The sequence below is a fragment of the Monodelphis domestica genome, chromosome 5 (assembly GCF_027887165.1).
Source record: "Monodelphis domestica isolate mMonDom1 chromosome 5, mMonDom1.pri, whole genome shotgun sequence".
NCBI classification, from domain to species: domain Eukaryota; kingdom Metazoa; phylum Chordata; class Mammalia; order Didelphimorphia; family Didelphidae; genus Monodelphis; species Monodelphis domestica.
Window position 1 is genome coordinate 5,062,474 of NC_077231.1, and position 19,893 is coordinate 5,082,366.

The following is a 19,893-nucleotide window of genomic DNA, read 5'->3' on the forward strand; positions in this document are numbered from 1 at the left end:
ACTGCTACTCGTATAAATCTTCTTGTCAACAGAAATGCAGCGGGAAAAGAATTAGACTCAGACTTTGACACTAACTATGACCCTGGGAAATCATTCCGCATCTCAGTTTCTTCATCTGTAAAATGGAGCTAATCATTCTCAATATAGCTAGCTATTGACCTCCAGCTGCTTTTGAGGCAAATGCTCTGTAATAGTGACAGTAGCAATGTACATGTGGGAATAAGCCACCACCGATAACAAAATTAATAATCATTTATATGATAATAGTAACATAATATGATAATAATCGACATCAATCCAAGTATCATCATGGCGGTGACTCCGCATATTCTGAAGAACTCAGCAAAGAAACTCTCCTGGAAGCAGCCCACCCCACTGTTGTCCATAATCGCCAGATATAAGGTGGATTCATGAACACTTAAGAACACATTGTTAGCGGATCCCATTCTGCCAAGTATTTCGACTCCTCAAGCTACAGAAATGAAATCTCTCACAACACAGAGATGTGGCGGAAGAGACCAAAATCGTGAGGATGACAACTTTCCCCAGATCTTCCTGCTTGTTCCAAGGAGGCTGTTGGGAGCTTAAGTCCTAAACCTTCTCTTTAACTCTCAAAGTTCTTCCCTTTGTCCACCTCAAAATATCAAGCCATGTACCACCACACATGAAAGGAGTAGGGCAGCAACGGGTCCCAAGACCATTTCCCTTGGAAGCCCACTGAAAAAGATGAGAAGAAGAATGATAACGAACATCTATCTATACAGGCTCCTGGATCCCAAACTGAAAGAGAATCCAAATCCTTCATTTTACAGATGAGGAAACTAAGGCACAGGGAGGTGAAGGGTTTTGTTCAAGGTCACATAGGCAATATCTTCAAGAGGATGGATTTGAACCCAAGTTCGCAGCCTCCAGAACCAGGGCTCTGCTCCCTATCCTGTGCTACCTTTCAAGTTAACCAAGTGCTATTCATACCCCCTTGCAACTGGGACTTCACAACAAGCCTATGAGGTATGTACAACTGAAATATGACAATTTCTATGATTTGAATGAGAATGAGACTGAGACTCAAGAGTTAGGTGACTTGCCCAGGGTGATGCTCTGTTGTTCAGTGCTTCAGTCTTGCCTGACTTTCTGTGACCCACCTGGGGTTTTCTTGGCAGAGATACTGGAAGGGTTTGCTATTTCCTTCTCCAGCTCATTTTATAGGTGAGAAAACTGAGGCAAACAGGATGAAGTGACTTGTCAAAGTTCACGCAGCTAATGAGTATTTGAGGCTGGATTTAAAGTCTGCTTTTCCTGGCTCCAGGCCTGGCCCTCCATCCACTACACCTCTGCCTTGCCGCTGCCTTAGGAGCAGTGAGCCAGCTTTCCTTGGGCCCTGTGTTTCTTTGCCAGAATTACCTTGTTTCTTTTATAGGTCAGTCTAGAATGTAAGCTCTCCAAGGACAGGGGCATTGACTATTTCAATGCATGGCGTGCTATCTGGCACACAATGTGTACAGTTCAATGTTTGTTGGTGGATTGATTTCTGGTCGAAGAGCAGAGGGTCCATGAGATTGTAGACCTGGAAAAAGACCTCAGAGCTCATCTACACCAACCCATCCTCTTGTGGGTGAGGAATCGGAGGCTCATGGAAGAGAAGGGGCTTTACAGGGCCAGGGAAAAGGTTTCATCTGTTCTTTGTAAAGCAAATTGTGCCTGCTCTAGCTGGCAGTCATTTCCCATATGTAGCTGATAAGGAGTATAATAGTCATGATAGCAATAATAATAATGGCATGTGTGTATCATTTTAAGGTTTGCCAAATGCTTTTATATGAATTATCTCATTTAATTCCCACTGAGAGCCTTCAAGAGAAGCTAAGAGCTTAATTCTAAAGAAAAGGCAACTAAAACCTAGAGAGGCACAGATCTACCTAAGTCTGTACACGTAGCCAAGAGCGCAGCCAGAATTTGTCCCTGGGGCCTCTTCCTCCCTATCCAGCACTATTCCACTATCCCGGCTCCAGAACAAAACCAGCCCTTTGTCCAACACTGTCAATCTGGAAGTGGCAGATTGAAGGCTTGGGGACTAGTGCAGGCCAAGTGTGTGTTGGAGACACGTTTTCTTAGTTTGGATCTTAATGACTTACACCTGGAGGGGAGGAAGGGGGAACCTTTGCTTTGATCTTTCGAGCTCCCAAGGGAGTCGCTTCATGTGAAAGGTTTTTCAGGCATATTTCTGTGGATTAAGGAAGGCTGATTGAAGCAGGCCTACCTTCTCTTGCAGCATGCACACTCTATAAGTCATCAGATGTTTATTAAGCACTTATTCTGGGCCCAATATTATGCTAAATAAAGATAAAAAGTTTAGATCCTTGGATTTAGAATGGAAAGGAAGCTTAGTAATTGTGTCTTCCAAGCTCCATATTTTATAAGTGGGAAATAAGGGCTCAGAGAGTTCTTATAACAGGCCAAAGTCACAGAGACATGACTCAGTCCACATGCAATTCACCATCAAGTAAGAGGATAAGTCACAAATACCACTAATTATAATATATAATATTACTGGATGAATAGATGGGGGGAGGGGAGCAAATCAAATACTCTGAGGCTCTTGGGAAGGTCCTTACATCAAGGGAGCCTCTCTCCTCCTCCTGAAAAGAAGACTTGGGGAGGACACAGCTGTGTTCAAGAGTAAGGGCAGAGGTCCATTGATTAACCCATGCCACAACCTTTATTAGGAAAGAATAATTCTTGATTGAATCTATCAGAACTAGGGATCAATGAAGTCTGAACACCGCCTTAAATCAATCAAAAATATTTCAGCTGGGTATGAGAGAAGGTCTGTTTAAATTGGGAGAGGAACTGAGTCACAGCTGAAATACTTCTATTAAATGAGGAACCAGAGAGAGATTTTCAGGCTCTAGTAAGTAGGGCCATCACAAGCTGAGCCGAGCCAGGCTGAGCCAACAAAAGAAGAAAGAGAAGACAGGAAAGGAAGAAACTGAGGAGAGTATCTTAGAAAAGACCACCTCCTCAAGGCCTAAGGGAAGCTCCAAGCAAAGGTCTGCCTTTCTTCAGCTGTCCAGTAACACACATTGGAATACACTTGGCTTGCTTCTTTACCTAAGCATGTCCAGTAACCTGAATTGTGCCTCAACCACAAAGAGTCCAGATGATAAATAGAAATATCAATGAATATAGAGAACAAAACCTCTGCCTAAATGTTTGGAATTTTCCAAACTGGAAGTTGGGAGCAACTGTGATTATCCTTCTAACTGCTCCCTCCATTAATATCAACTCCCCCAAGCACACATGGATCTGAGTCTAGTGCCCCTGGCCCTAGAACCATTGTAACAAGGTAATATAAGGATCTGAAGGGCTATTATGTGGAGGAAGGATTCAACTTAGTCTGTTTGGCCTGAATGCAGAGAGAAAAGCTAAGAAAAGCAGGTGGAAGTTCAAAAGATACACACATGAGCTTGATGTTGGGATCCCATTTGTGAATCATCCAATTTGACCAATAGCAGAATGGGGTTGCCTCAGGAAATGGTGGGTTCTGCTTCTCCCCGGACTTCTTGAAGAGAAACAAAATGGAGAAAATACTCCGGAGAACCAATGGGAATGGGAACCCTTAACAACACAACATCTAAGTCTCTGTTTGAAACAACAGAATCACAGAACTCTAGCTTTGGAAGTGAACTTTGAAACCATCTTGTCCGACACGTTCCTGAGTGGAATTCCCACCAGAACACAGACAGACACCCTAATGATGCTGGAAGACCTCCAAAGAGAGGGATCCCTCCATCTCCAAAAGCAGATCATTTCACGTTGGGAATGCCTGTTAGGGAGTTTTTCCTTAACATACTGGCTCCTTTCCCCACCCTTCCTCCATTACTCCTGGTTTTCCCTTCTGGGGTCAAATAGAACAAGTCCAATTTCTCTGCCATGTCTCCTTAGACTTCTAAATCTCCCCAGTCCATTCAGCTGAGCTTTTATGAAATGGAAACAAGGCTTTGGACAAACCTTTCTACCCTGCTTTGGATACTCTCAAGTATCTTGGGTATCTTGCCTAAAATTCTGTGGAAGTCTACAGAAAGTACATAAGAGCCTGTCCTGAATGTGTCTCAGTTGTTCCTGCTCTCAGCAAGAAATGACTTTGTTTCATTTGTATTTGTGTATCTGTATACGTGTTCTTCCCCCTCCATCAGAATGTAAGCTCCTTGAGGGCAGGGACTGTTCAGTGTTTTGTCTTTGTGCTCCCAGTTCCTAGAACTTAGAGGTGCTTAATGTTTACTCAATCACATCTGAGTGGAGGGATCTCAGGCTCATGCCCAGAGAGGTGGAAGGCCCTGAAAACACCATCAAGTCCAATCCTGTCACTGTGCACATAATGAAGCTGAGCCCTGGGGCTAGTAGGTAATGGGTGGCCAGGACCACACAGGATGTAAGCATCAAAGGTGGGATTTGAATCTGATGCTTTAAGTCCAAAGGCAATGCTCTTTCTATCATACCATACAAAGAGGACAAGTATTTCTTAAGCACCTACACTATGCAGAGTCCTACACTGGGTAGGGAAGGGAGAGGGAGATATGTAAAATTGGCTAAGACATAGATGCTGCATAGAGAGGAGATTGATTAGGGAAAGTTTCCTAGAAGAGGCAATATTTATTTGATGGGTAAGGATGATTTCAAGGGCAGAGTGAAAGTGCAAAGGCATTCCAAGATGGTGGCAGGGTTGTGAACATGGGAGCAGACACCTGAAGGTTACGGTCAAAAGGGCATGTAGAAGAGGGCACCGAGGTAACTCAGTGGATAGAGGTTTGGCCTAGAAACAGGAGGCCCTGGGTTCAAATCTGGCCTCCAATACTTCCTAGCTGACCCTGGGCAAGTCACTTAATTTCCATTGCCTTACCCTTACTGCTCTTCTGAGTATTGATTCTAAAAAGATGGAAAAACAGGGAGTCAGCCAGCTTAAATAGAAAGCTCCAAGGTAAACAGGTTGCATTTTAGAACTAAAAGTAATCTAGTCTTCCTTCCAATTTTGCAGATAGGGAAACTAAGGCCTGGTAAGGTAAGGCAATCTGATCACACTAACTCAGTTCTGAATGCCAAGTGAAATAGAGTCACATGATTTAGGAGTGAGTCCAATATTTACCGGCTTTTCTTCACAATAACTGTGGGGGGAGGCAGACAGGGCACGTACCCTTATCACCATTTGTAGAGGAGGGAAATGAAGTCTAGAGAGATAGGGGTTTGCTCATGTTTCTGGTGGGCCAACAGCAGGACCAAGATTCAACTCCAACCCTCCTGCCACCCTCTCTCCACTAGAACATGTGATGGGCAAGAGCTGAAGATATATTGGCAGGGAGGTCACCAGATAGAGGACGTTAATGGATGGAGTCAAGTTCTCCTGACTTCACTGACTCTTTTCTAGAACTCACAAAGAAATGGAGAGGGGAAGACCTTCAGGGCAGTGCTCAACGTACACTTCATATTAACCCATCCTTGTCTGTTTTGATGTGCGTAGGAATCTGGGCAAGCTGGGAGCTATTTTCAGGCCTCTCAAGCTTTCTGCAGGCTTCTTGACACCATCACAGACCCCCAGGTGGATGCAGATTTTCCATGGTCACTGGCATCTGCCTAACAAATAAACACGTTTGGGGCTTCCGGCAACAAAACGGAACCAAAGAGAAACCCCCTAAAAGTAAATCCCACTGGCATCCTCCCCATTCTGCTCTACTGCGGATCAAAGGGCGAAAAGCCATATATTTCGGTGCAGTCTGTCTTTGCTACGCCTGGGGAATGTACACACCTAATTAGCCATAATGGCACCATCCGAGAAGAGGAGGCGGGGAAAGGAGATGCAGGTTCCTTCCGGGGTTAGTAGCTCTCTCCCCCACAGGCCGTTGTTGAGAGGCTGGGCCATTTCTGGACTCCAGCCTGAACCAAAAGAGTGCCTCCACTGACCCACTCTGCCCGTGGCAAGCCCTGGGAAATTTCAGTATCACAGCCTAGAGTGGGGTTCAGTGACCCTGCTTATACCCTCCCCCACCTACTTCCAGTTCCTTTCAATTTGCAGAAAAGCTTGCAGTGGACAAATCCCAGATGCCTTCTGCTTGTCGCTCAGTGAGAAAAGATCAGGCCTGTAGACTCTTGTCAAAGTGATGTATGCAGCTTATTTCCCATGAACTCTTCCATGGCTTCCCCCATCCCAGATTCCCTCCTGCCCTCTCCTTGTTAGCAGTCCAAAGCTGGGATGCCTCACTGTTCCTGGACTCAATAAGAGGTTTGCAGGAGGACATCCTGCCTCTACAAGGACAGGGTTTGCCGTGAGGCCATGTGCCACCTGGCCTAACTACAGTAGCAGGCACACTGGCCCCGGGCACCACTTGGGGTTCCTTCCGTGGGGAAGCAGTGCAGCTGCTTTGGGCAAATTGAGTTTCCTCTGCCTGGAGATCCTTACGCAAAGGCTGGATGGCCAAGCAGCTGTTCAGGATTCCATAGAGAATTCCTGGCTAGGCACAGGCTGGACTAGATGCTCCTCGAGATCCCTTCCAACTCTAAGATTCTGTGATTCTGAAACAACCAGCTTGGCTTAGCTGTTGAATCTTCTCTTCCCTCTGCTCCCACAGAGACATGTGCCGTCAACAATGGAGGTTGTGACCGGACCTGTAAGGATACGGCCACCGGAGTCCGCTGCAGCTGCCCAGTGGGCTTTACCCTGCAGCCAGATGGGAAGACATGCAAAGGTAAGCCAGCTCTCAGCAATGGTCTTGGCATCCATCGGATTCTTGCATCTTCCAACCAAAGAAGTGCAGAAGAGGAGGCGTTAGACCCGCGGAACTTGGGTGTCTGGGAGTCTATGTAGTATTTCTATTGGAGATAGAAATAAATGGAAGGCCGTTGAATCGTAAGGAAGCAGGGCAGGCAGTTAGCCAACAAACACTTATTAAAGGCCCGTTGGGTGCCAGGCATTTGGGCTAAGCCCTGGCAATACAAACAGAGAGACAAAGGTAGTCTCTGCCCTCAAGGAGATCCTACTCTAAGGGGGAAGACGACAATAAAGGGGAAGGGACCTGATGCATGGTAGAAAAAGCCCTAGATGTGGGAATGAGTAAGCAGTGCAGTCTGAAGAGCAATGAAGATATATCTGGCCAGGGCTTCTTCCTAAAGCTGCCGGTTCCAAAGGAACCAGCCAATCAGAAGGTGAAGCCTCGAGGTGCAGAGGTGAGAAAGTGAGAAGTGGTTCAGGGTAGAATGAGCTTCCAGGACGGAGAGGTTTCTATGATATGGTACCATAAGAGAAAGGTCTGGGAATCTGCGTCAGTAGTGCAGCCCGGAGAGGTCTGAAGACATCTCTGGTCTAGGTAACGTTTTCAGTTGATGAAATAAGAAAGGAAGATGGCCCATGGACCAATCAGTGTGAGTGGAAAGATAAAGGAATGGGATGGTCTGTATAGCAACGGGATTAGAAAAGCAGAAGGTAGGATGGCTCTTGTGTCCAATCGTATTCCAAATGGAAAAACGAGAGATAAGATGGTTTGGCTTTCATTACTGTAGAAATATATACTATTTTGGTTGATGGGAAAAAAGAAAAAGAAACCTCCATCATTATTGCAGCTGGAACAATGTGAGAGTGGAATCAATCAATAATCCATCAACAAGCATTCTTTGGTACTGGCCAAGAGGCAGGCTTGATGCTAGGACTTCTGATACAAAGACAAATAGTAAAACAAACCCTGTTCCTGGGAGCTTCTACTCTACCGATCTATCACTGCTGCTAGGGTGAGCAGAAGTGACCCCACATCCTGGCCAATCTCAATTCCTTTCTCTAGAAAATGGAGGGGTTGTTCCCTTGACGCCCCTTGCCCAGCCCTTGCCACTCTTCTGCCTTGGAACCAATACACAGTATGGATTCTGAGATGGAAAGTCGGGGTTTTAAATTTCTTTTTAATTAAACATTTAAAGAAAATGAAGACTAGATGATCCCTCAGTTCCTTTCTAGCTCTAAATCCTATTATCTTTCCCCCACCTGCAAATAGCACCAGGTGAATATAGGGTTGGTAGAATGGGAAGAGAGCTGGGCATGGAGTTGTAAGATCTGAGTTCAAATGTGGCCTCTAGCATTCATTATAATGGCCAAGTCTGAGCCTCTGTTTCTCACATACAAAACAAGAGTGATAAAGATCACTAGAAACGTGAACTGTTATCATGCAATAACAATGACAGGATGCCGGCATGTTTCTAAGTAGCTCCTCCTATGCAGACAAGTTCTATTTTTCTAAAATGTTATTTATGTCATGTTTTTAGATCACCTACAGTTCCCAGGGAGATCCCAAGATCACAGACCTAGCTAGAGTTGGCAGGGACCTTCGAGTCTAACTTCCCTCATTTTACAGATGACAAAACTGAGGTTCTGAGATTGGCCAGTCAACTCAGAATGCTTCCGGGGGACAGAGGAGAGGGGAATAGGAGAAGCCAAACAAGCTAAGATCCATGGAAGGGAGGGAGAATTTAGAGCACATGATATCTGAATGTAAAGTCCTTAGACCATAGTTTGGGGCTAGAAAAGACCCAAGAACATAGCATGGTAAAGGGCTGGCAGAGGCCTTTGTCGTTGTTCAGTCATTTCAGTCCCACCCGACTCTTGTTGGCCCCTTTGGGGATTTTCTTGGCAAAGAAACTGGAGTAGTTCACCATTACCTCCTCCTGACTCCAAGCCCAGCAACTCTACCCACTGTGCCACCTAGCTGCCCTGTGGTAGGGACCTTAGAGAGAAATAATTCCGTTTTTAACTACCCACCTGCATGTCTGCAGCGACTCAAGGGTTTTTTACCGGGTTATTTACCAGGTGCAGAACTCTGACTGCCCCAAATCCCAATTTCCCAACCTCATTCCTCTTCTTTCTGTCTGTCTCCCCTCTCCCTCTCCTTCCCGTTCTCTCTCTTCTCTTGGCTGCCTCCTCCCCAGTTTCCTTTCCCTTGCCCACGTTTTACTCCCGAGATGAGACTGAAGAAGGCAGAGCAGTCCGCAGAGAGAATTTAGATATTTTACCTGTCTTTGGCAGTTTCAGTTACTAAACCCTGAGAAGACAACACCCCCAATTTTCGGCTGCTGCTTTACGATTCGGTTCCCACCATGCCTACTACTAAGAGTAAGCAGGCGCGCACCTGCAGAAGGACTTTGGGTCACACATCCATCGTCCTATTTGATCTTCTCTCCTAGTAACCCAGTGAAGTAGCCAGTACAACTATCGTTTGCCCACTTTACAGATGAGGGAGTCAAGGCTTAGTTTTGGTAATTTGTCCAGTCATTCAGTGATGGAACTAGCAGTCAACAAACTTTTATTCAGCACTTACTTTGTGCAAGGCACTAAGCACTGGGGATACAGCAAGTCAAAAGCAGGATCCCTTCCCTCAAAGAGCTCCCATTCCAGTGGAAGAGACAGTCTGCATCGAACTCTGTACACACATGCTCTCTGCAATATAACTGTGTGGTGATCTCAGAGGAAAGGCATGAGGAGGATGACAGCAAGATTATGAGCCTGGGGGGCATCTGGGTGGTTCAGTGGATTGAGTCAGACCCAGAGATGGGAGGTCCTGGGTTCAAATCTGGCCTCAGACACTTCCCAGCTGTGGACCCTGGGCAAGTCACTTGACCCCCATTGCCTAGCCCTTACCGCTCTTCTCTCTGCCTTGGAACCAATGCATAGTATTGACTCTAAGATGGAAAGTGAGGGTTTAAAAAAAAGATTATGAGTGTGGCTGCCTGGGAGGATGGCAATGCCCTTCATGATAATAGTAAAGCTAGGAAGAGGGGAGGCTTTGGACCCAGTGAGCTCAAGATGTCTGAGGGATATTCTCCAACAGACAGTTAATGAAGCAAGACTGGATCAGGACGGGCAAACCAGGTTTGAAAATGGATGACACTGAACACTTCCAATGGAACTCGGGAAAGCTTGTGCTCGTTCTCCAACAAGGCCATCCGCGGAGTGAGCGAGATGGAAATCTGAAGATAATAAAGTCATCGCCAGTGTAAAAGACGGCCTGGATTGTGGGCTAGGACCCCCGCAATCATCCCAAAGGCCTGGCTGCTCTTCTGACTTCAAGTCCAGAAATGTTTTCAGATCTCAAAGGAAAAGACATCCGATGCTCTCATGCGAAAGGCTCTGTTCTTAGAGAATGAAATCAGTGTTACAGAACAAGTTGCTGGCGAGGTAAGGCCGGGAACGCTCCTGAAGGGGATGGATGGCAGGTGTTTTGAAATGCTCCGGTTGAAAAGCTGGGGGTAAAGTATGCAGCCAAACTGTGGGGGATTTGTTTTACCCATATCATTGGAGGGGAGCTGGAGGGCACTTTAGTACATCCCCAAACAGGATTTGCCCTAAGCACTGCACCTTTATTGTTGACTAGGAATCTTACTGGAGAAGTCTTTAATCCTGGAGTCTTTCTGTTCTTTGGGAAGAGTTTTTGATGTCCGAGGAGTGTTGTTTTCTGCTTAATTGGCTCTCTTGAGAATGATGAAAAGGTTGGAAATTTGGCATTCCTTAACTAATCCCAAATGTTTGATTCAAGTCCTGGTTTGGATCAGTGCCGTGGAAAGAGAGGAATCACTGCAGTGCACTGGAAAGAGTACGGGGAGAGAGTCAGGAGACCCCAAGAAAACCGTCTCCTTCCCCGAGTCTCAGGCTCCATCTCTGTAAAACAAGAGGTTCTCTGACGTGTCTCCGGCCTCTTGCATTCTAGATTCCACATTCCAGTCTTTCACTCGCTCAGGCTTACATGTTTTCTGTCTTTAGCTCCCTTCTGGCTGTGCTACTTTGCATGAAGACCTAAAATCTCTTCACATTCTGATCCTCCACAGTCTAGGCTCTATTCTGATTCTTGCCTTTTCGAGTCTCCAGTCCTACGTCTCTGCCCTCCATCCCCATCTAGGTCAGGCATTCATCACCTCAACTTTGCTGTCTAACGCTCGCCAATCTGGATGACAGCCAGTGGCTGTCCTTCCTAGAGCATATGTCTAGCTCGCTCAAGAAGCTCCAGGCCCTCTGGTCTCTAGAGCCCAAAACAAATTCCTCTGTTGGGCATTTGAAGCCCTTTTTCAGGTGGTGCTCATCCATCTTATCAGCCAGTTCACATTTCTCCCTTGTAGGCCCTCCACAATTCAGACACTTCCTCACATAGGACATTCTAGCTCTGTATCTGCACATATTCTCCCCCCTGCCTGGAAGAGCCTTCCTCCTCACCTCTGCCTCTTAGAATCCTGAGGGTCCTTCGACCCTCAGCTCAAGGGCTACCGCCTTCATGGGGCCTTCCTGACCCCCCAATTCCTCAGGACCCTCTAATTGTGTAAATAGAACCTGGCCCTGCCTTTTGGGACCCTCTTGGTATCTACGTCTATGTCTGTCTGTGGGATGTAAATTACTTCATTTCCATCTTTCTGTCCCCAGTTTGTTCATTGCTTAATATATGCTAGCTGGCTGAGGGACAAGGACATCGGCACCCTTCCAGTGAGAGATGCTGAGGCCTTGAACTGAACTGATGGCGGCATGAGGAGTGGAAGTGGATAGAAGTGGTCCTTGGCAATGGGTTGACTTTAGGGGTCCAGGGAGGCAGGAAAGATCCCCCAAACCACTCTAAGCTTGGCTGATCCTTGAGACCACGGTGATGCTCTGCACAGAAATCGAGAGATCAAGAGAGGGGGCACACTCGAGGGGATGCTCTCATTTCTGATTTGGGTGTGTTGAGTTTGGGGTCTAAACAAGGATGTGTCCTCGCCCACATACATCAACTCTGCTATTACAGAGTGTTACACTGAGCACACACCTCTACATGCATTCCCACACCTGCAGTGGCCATGTATGCTGTTCACAGGTGAACGACCATCCCAAAATTCAAGTGGCACAGTTATGCTGAGCGCCTTCTCCGAGCACTGTGTTCTGATGAGTCACAAGGATGCTGTGGCATCTGAGGGTCAGCCTTCAGGTTAAGACAGAGGGACAGGGCAGCGAGGTGGCTCAGTGGCTAGAGTGCCAGGCTCAGAGAAGGAAGGTCAGATACAGATTAGTTGTGTGACCCTGGGCAAGTCATTTGAGCCCAGTTCCCGAGCCCTTGCTGCTCTTCTGCCTGGGAACCAATACTTAGTATTGATTCTAAGTCAGAAGGTGAGGGTTTTCTTAAAAGTCTAGTGAAGAAGAGACTGGCAACTTGGCTTTTGGGAGGTTCTTAAGGTTCTAGAAAAAAAAGAGAGATTACAGGATCCAGAGCTAAAAGTACTATCAGAGGCTTCCTGATCCAACCTATTCATTTTATAGATAAGCCAGCATTTGAACTCAGGTCTTTAGCATCCAAATCCAAATATCTCTGGAGGAAGTAGAGAGGGCAGGAAGTATATGATTTCATTTCTAGTGAGCACTTGCTCTCCAATTCATAGTCTAAAGAACATGACATGAGACACTACAACGTTAGTGCCTTGATTTGCCCAACGCAAGGTCACGCAGTCACTGTGTCAGCATGGGGCTTGTCTTCCTCTCCCACATCTCTCCTGCTTCTCCTTACAGGCTCTTTCCTCTTATTCTCCCTGTCTCTATTTCAAACACGTGAGAGCAGAGTAATAGAATGGACGGCTGGTGTCTGCTCTCCTTCCCAGGGGCAGTTCAATGCCTTTTATTCCTCCTCTGCTAGTGTCCCTGGGAGATGCCGGGTCTCTTCCATGCTGCCACTACCTCCCATGGCTCACATACACGCACACCTCCCATCTAGTCAATCCTAGGCCTTGTCCTCCCATCAGTCCTCGCCTGGAGGTTCTCTCAAGTTGTTCAAAGGCTTTCCCCAGCTTCTCAATAACCCAGTGCGCTGAGTGGGCCATTTCTAGCTATTCAGGGTCAGTCTGAAAGTTGCCCCATCAAGGGTTCTCTTAGGTCAGTAAATAATTCAAATGTAGATGGGCTTGGATAAGGGTCCTATCATGGCCTGTGGCTGTGTAAGAGAGTAGACCTGCCACTGGGGACACAAGGGCGAAACATCAACAACACACTCCCTGCCCGCAGGGACTTTAGATTCTTCTGGCAGGATGTGACACATAGGCAGACCCACCTGCCCAAAGAGGACAAAAAGGCTAAGCAAAATAGGAACTTTTTTCCAAATACATAACTTTTGTTGAGTCTTTCCTCTCTAAAAAGGGTGATAATCACTGAATGAGACCGTCCGTCCGTCAGGAGCTCAGTCAGCAGTAAGTGGCACCAACCACTCTCCCTATTTGTCCCTCGCAGAGCCTGGCACATATTCTAGCAGTGTGGCTTGTCCGACAAGGGCCCAAGACCATGTCCTTGGCTTTCTCGGTCCTCTGACTCACCTGCTCTCCAGAATCCATAATATTTAAGACACAGAGCCCAGACTCTGAGGCTCAGCTCATCTACCAGTGACCGAGCAGGAGTCTGGACCTGAAATCACATGAGACCCAAGTGGGAGCTTGAGTTCTACCTCTGGTCACCTCTTAGCTCCAAAGCAAGTTCCTCCATCTCTCACATGCCTTAGTTTCATCAGGAAAACGAGGCTCCTAATTCTAGTAGCCCCGCCCCCCCCCCATGGTTTTGGTTTGACATTCAAACGGCATTGTGCCTGTAAAGTGCTTTGTAACTTTTAAATGCCATAGAAATGCCCGCTGTCATCGCTGTTTCAGGGAGGTCCGCGACAGTGGCAGCAGATTGGTTTACTGTTCTACATAGATAGCTCACTGCTGCTCTTTTCCAAATGGCCTTTGTTGGCTATTGGTGGGGAGACTCCAATTCCTCCCTTTCCCATCCCCACAGGCCCTACATATGAGTTGACTTCAAAGCAAGAGATGGTAGTGGGTGGGTATGAGTGTGTGGGAGAACTTTTAACTACATTATCACAAAGCAATCCCAAATGACAACTGAGACCCCTAAGGGTCTTTGCTTTCTGTTCAACTCCAGGAACACCTATTAAATATCTACTCTGTGGAAGGGCCTGTGCTCCTAACTGGGAGATGCACAGAGACTGTTTCTTTCTTTTTTATTAATTTGAAAATGTTTCATTAATTTAGACTATTTTTCCAGGGTTACATGAATCATGTTCTTTCCCTCCCCACCCCCTGTAGCCAACAAGCAATTCCACTGGGATTTATGTATCATTGATCAAGACTTATTTCCATATTATTGATAATTGCTCTAGAGTGATCGTTTAGAGTCTCCATCCTCAGTCCTGTCCCCATCAATCCATATGATCAAGCATCTGGTTTTCTTCTGTGTTTCTGCTCCCACAGTTCTTCCTCTGGATCCTCTGGATGTGGATACATTCTTTCTCATAAGTCCCTCAGATTGTTCTGGGTCATTGCATTGTTACTAGAAGAGAAGTCCATCACATTTGATTGTACCACAGTGTATCCGTCTCTGTGTAGAATGTACGGAGACCATTTCTTATCTCTAGCAGCTCCCAGTTCAAGGAGGTATGAGGCGCATGCAGAGATTAAGTATCCTGAATATAGACTAGACCAGGGCAAGAGTGCCCTTTCAGTGTGGAAGGCTGGGAACGTCTTCCTGGAGAATGGGACACCTGAGCAGAATCCCGAAGGAGAAAGTGATTTCCATAGGTAGAGACCAAGTGGAAGTGGAGACCAGGCACAGGAATGGTCTTTGTGAATGGGCAGTAGCTGGAGATGATGAACAAGATGGAGGAATGAATAATGATCCAGTTTCACCAGTGCTTGATGTTCTGGACAGAAAGCACTGGGAAATAAGGCTGGCAAAGTCAGCAAGATCCTGGGTTTTTATAAGTGACCAGATTGAGGAAACTACACTGGGAACTTCATTCCTGGGAGCAGATTTGATTTTGGGAAATAGTCAAAAGGCATGTAGACCCACATTTAGGGAATAAGCTGGGAAGGGAGCACATGGGCATGTTTGCTTAAAGGCACACTGCTGCAGCATCTTCACACCTAAAAATACGAGTTCCCATTTCCAAAGATTTACGGTGTACAAGAGCACTTCTCTCCAAACAGCCCTGTAACCTTGGCATTTTGATGTCAGTTTTACAGATGAGGAAACAGGCTCCGAGCGGTCATATGGTTAGGAAGTACTGGGCCAGGAAGTGAATACGGGTTTCTTTTCTGCATCTGTTACTTTCTCCTACACATCTAGTCACAATTGCAAGAGACAGCCAGAAGATTGTTTTGCCAGTCACCTCCTTCCCCCCATCCCTCCTTCCTCTCCCTGCCCCCACCTCTGTGTCTTTTGCCTTACAAACAGGGCATTTTATTAACTGCTCTGCTCCATAAAAGTGCTTCTTAACCTTCGGCCACCAGGCTAAGCCCAAACCCGCTCCATTTGGGTCATGGGATTGGCTGGAGTTTACGCAAACATACTTCAGTGAGGCTGTCTCATTGCCATGGCTACCCAGTCAGCCATATCCAGGATTCTCCAATACTGGGCACGGAGGGCTCTACATAGACTTCCCAGGCCAGTGGGGAAGGATGGGAAGATTTGGGTGTCTCAGAACCTTTCAGCAGCACTGGGAAATCTCAGGTAAAGAAAAAAGAGATCCCCTGGATTCGTGACTCAATTCTAGCCCTCACGTATCTGAGGGAACCAGGTTAGCAGTCTCAGCATCGGAGAACCCAGACCATGAACCTTCTACTTAGGTAACTAGCCTGGGCAAAGGGTCCTTCTGACCCATCAGCATGATCTTACCAGACTAGTCACTCGTGGAACTTTCATAAAGTTGGAAGTCCTGGAAGAGAGTCTGGGGGATGGAAATCCATGTGTTTAGGATTGTACAGAGAGTTTAGATCTAATCTAGCCCCCTCGTACCTTTCCAGTCTTCTTACACCTTATTTCCTAACCCACGCCTCAATCCTCTGACACTGATCACCTGGCTCTTCGTGAACAAGACCTTCCATCTGTCCCCTCTACACATTTTCTCTGCTTGTCCCCCATGCCTGGGATGCTCTCATTCTCCAGTTCCACCTACTGGCTTCCCTTAAGCCTCAGCTAAATCCCATCTTTGACTAGAAGCCTACCCCAAACCCTCTTCATTCTAGTGCTTTCCCTCTGTGAACTATTTCCCATTTATCCTGTATATCATTTGCTTTGTATATCTATTGCTTGGTGTCTCTTCTAGTAGATTGTGAGCTCCTTGAGATCAAGAACTGGCTTTTTTTTTAAACCCTTCCCTTCCATCTTAGAATTGATACTGGGTATTAGTTCCAAGGCAGAAGGGTGGTCAGGGCTAGGGAATGGGGGTCAAGTGACTTGCCCAGGGTGACCACTTAGGAAGTATCTGAGGTCAGATTCAAACCTAGGACCACCCATCTCTAGGCCTGGCTCTCCATCTACTCAGCTACCCAGCTGCCCCCCAGAACAGTCTTTTGCTTCTTTTTTGTACCTCTGGCACTTTGCACAGTGCCTGGCACATTGTAGGTACTTAATAAATGTAAGAATTTCTATCTCTATTTGTATGTATGTATGTGTTATATGAATATCTTATTCCCTCCATGAGGTAGGCAGGATAAGCAATATTCTTCTCCTTTTACAGAAGAGACACTGAAATCCAGAGAGGGAAAGGGACTGGACCAAGATCCTACAGCTAATTAGTAGCAAGGCCAAATCCTGAGGCTCTAAGCCCTTTAGGATTTAGATCAGGAAAGGACCTCAGTGACATCTCCTTTGACCTCCTCATTATACAGATAAAGAAACTGAGGTCCCAAAACACATTACCTGACTTGTCCGAGACCATACAAGTTGAAGTAAGCAGAATCAAACATAATATCAGAGCACTCTGGATTTTGAGATCTGGAAGGAAATGTCAGCAAACCCCTCATTCGATCCATACAGAAAGGATTTTTAGACTATAACAAGGCTACCAGGCGTTGTTCAGCTGCCACTGGAAGACCTTCATGGAGAGGGAGCCAACCACTCTTCCCGGAACACCATTCTACTTTTAGACAGTTTTAACTGTCAGCAAGGTCTTCCTGACATCCAGCCTAGGTCTGCCTCTTTGAAACTTCCCAGCAGGCTTCTGGTTCTCCCCTCTGGGGTCAAATATAGCAAGCCTCATCCCTCATTTCTTTCCCAATTTTTCTTATACCTCTTTTATTTGATTTTAAAATCCCTTTTTAGCTCTTCTTTTGGGCTTGAGAGCACTTCATATTTTTCTTGGAGGCTTTGGAGGCAGCAATATTGACTTTGTTGTCTTCTTCTGAGTTTGTTTTGGTCTTCCCTGTCACCAAAATAACTTTCTAGGTTGAGTTTCTCTTTCGGTTGTTTGCTCAGTTTCCAGTATGTTCCTTTTCTTTTAGTTTAAAAAGCTGTGCAAGTTGGGCCCTGTAACCGTGGTGGAGGGAGCACTGTTCCAAGCTTCCAGGCCTTTGTGTAGCTGCCTTCAGAGCTGGCTCTGGGAATCTATCTGCTTCCAATTCTTCCCCAGCGCTATGATGTAAGGAGACAGGTTTAATAGTCCCCAGGCCTGAGGGTAACCATACCCAATTTTTCTGCCTTGGAACGATGATTAGGGTCCCCTGCTCCCCTGTGGCAGCACGTGCTCGTGTGTGCTCTTCCTTCCCGAGAGCCCACCCCAGGGCTGCTTCCTGGATCTGTGTATGGGCAGTGCAGCCAGAACCAGCAAAGAGACCCCTGTAATATAACTTTCTGGGGTCAGTTCACTGACCCCCCCTTACTGCCTGGGGAGGAGAGCTCTGGAAGCCTTTGCTGCTGCTTCCGCTGCCCCAATGCTTGTTGCTACAGTGGGGCCTGCCTTGGTGTACTGCTTTGAGGGCCAACCCCACCCAGGGTATGGATCCCCCATGCTGGCCTTCTAAGTTATTTGGGGCTAAAAAATCACTTCCCTTCCTCTTTTTGTGGTTTGTGCTGCTCCGGAATGTGTTCCAAGGTGTTCTATCATAGGTTTTTGGCAGAGATCTGATGGGTCTGCGCACCTTCTCCACCATCTTGGCTCAGTCCCTTTGATGGTTTTCAAATGAGCTTATCATTTAAGCCAGGGCTGCCCTCGATTTCCTGATCTCTCCATGTTATTTATTGAAGCCCCTACCTTCTGTCTAGAATGGATTCTGTGTATTGGTTCCAAGGCAGAAGAGTGGTAATGGATAGGCAAGGGAGGTTCAGTGACTTGCCCAGGATCACCCAGCTGGCAAGTGTCTGAGGCCACATTGGAACCCAGGACCTCCCATCTCTAGGCCTGGCTCTCTATCCGATGAGCTACCCAGCTGCCCCATCCTACAATTCTCTTTCTGAAGCTTCTTTAAAAAATCTTTACCTTCTGTCTTAGAATTCATACAAATATCAGTTCCAAGACAGAAGAGCAGTAAGGGCTAGGCAGTTGGGATTAAATGACTTGCCCAGAGTAACACTGCTAGAGATTTGTCTGAGGCCAGATTTGAACCCAGGTCCTCCCTATTCCAGACCTGGTGCTCTAACCCCCTCTAAGACACCTTGCTGTCCCTGTCAAACAGCTTCTGAACCACCTGGCGGCCTTTGGTCACTTTCATTTCCTGAAGCCAAATCATATTTTTAACATCACTTTTGGCACAGTGGAAAGAATGCTGGCTCTGTAGCTAGAGGTCCTGAATTCAAATCTGTATCTGATGTTTCCTACTTGACCCTGAGCAAGTCACTTAACCTCCACGTGCCTCAGTTCCTTCCTCTATTAAACAGTGGGGGTTGGGACTTAGATGGCCTCTAGAGTCCTTTGCAGGCCTAAATTGATGACTTTATGACCCATTCTCCCTCGTGGCCAACTTTGCATTGAATTCATTACTAACTTCTGGCCAGGGTCTCCAGCAGCTTCTATCTGCCCCTGATTCTGAACCATGAGCTGCAGGTCTCACCACCAGTTAGAGGGGGGTTGAGAGAGAGAGAGATGGGGGGGGGGGAGAGAGAGAGACAGAGGGAGAGAAGGAGGGAGAGAGAGAGAAGGAAAGAGAGACAGAGAGAGCGACAGAGACAGAGACAGAGAGAGAGAGAGAGACAGAGAGAGAGAGAGAGAGAGAGAGAGAGAGAGAGAGAGAGAGAGAGAGAGGGAGGGAGGGAGGGAGAGAGAGAGAGAGAGATGGGGGGGAGAGAGAGAGAGACAGAGGGAGAGAAGGAGGGAGAGAGAGAGAAGGAAAGAGAGACAGAGAGAGCGACAGAGACAGAGACAGAGACAGAGAGAGAAAGAGAGAGAGAGAGAGAGAGAGAGAGAGAGAGAGAGAGAGAGAGAGAGAGAGAGAGAGAGAGCGGGAGAGAAGGAAAGAGAGACAAAGAGATTAAAAGAGGACAACAGAAAGACAGAGTAGTTGAAGTCTGAATAAATGAATTTTCCAAAGAAGTATAAAGAGAAATGTGCTACTCACTGAGTAAGAATATTCACAATGTATTTCTAAGAATTTTAAGAGGAAATTTAGCCCAAATCCTGCTTTTGCTTGTAAGTAAGGGAAGTAAATTTCAGAGGGAAATAGAGAATTTGACCATGGCAGCTATGAATTTTTTCCTTCTTCAACTTCACCTCTAGCTTCCTTCAAGTTTCAGTGAAAATCCCACTTCCACAAGAAGTCTTCCTGGGTTTCACTTGTGGATTTTTCTGTGGTTACCTCCAATTTCTCCTGGATGTAGTTTGTTTATGTAGTTAGTTATCTACATGTTGTTATTCCTAGAGGGTGGGCAATATTTGCTGCCTTGGTGACTGTGAATGATGAACTGGAGAGGGAAGGATCCTAGAATCTCAGAGACAAGTCACATTCTGTGGTGCTTGCTGGGCCAGGTTCTCCCTGTGGGGAGATTCAAAGGAAGAAGACAAAATTACAGTCTCCGAGTTGGAAGGGACCTAAGAGGTCGTCCATTCCAACCCACAGTAGGACAAGAATCCCCCCCCCCCAACCTGTGCCTGAAGTGGCCAACCAGAC

At 46.6% G+C, this 19,893-nt stretch overlaps 1 protein-coding gene across 6 annotated transcripts in view; it reads left to right on the forward strand.

The window, feature by feature from the left end:
* SCUBE1 (signal peptide, CUB domain and EGF like domain containing 1) overlaps positions 1-19,893 on the forward strand; it is a 221,620-nt gene that overhangs the window by 149,706 nt on the left and 52,021 nt on the right. For all 6 annotated transcript variants that reach the window (XM_007502787.3, XM_016425590.2, XM_007502786.3 and 3 more), the window contains one exon: positions 6,615-6,731. In XM_007502787.3, coding sequence (XP_007502849.1) covers positions 6,615-6,731 — 117 coding nt within the window. The remainder of the gene's footprint in view (positions 1-6,614; positions 6,732-19,893) is intronic.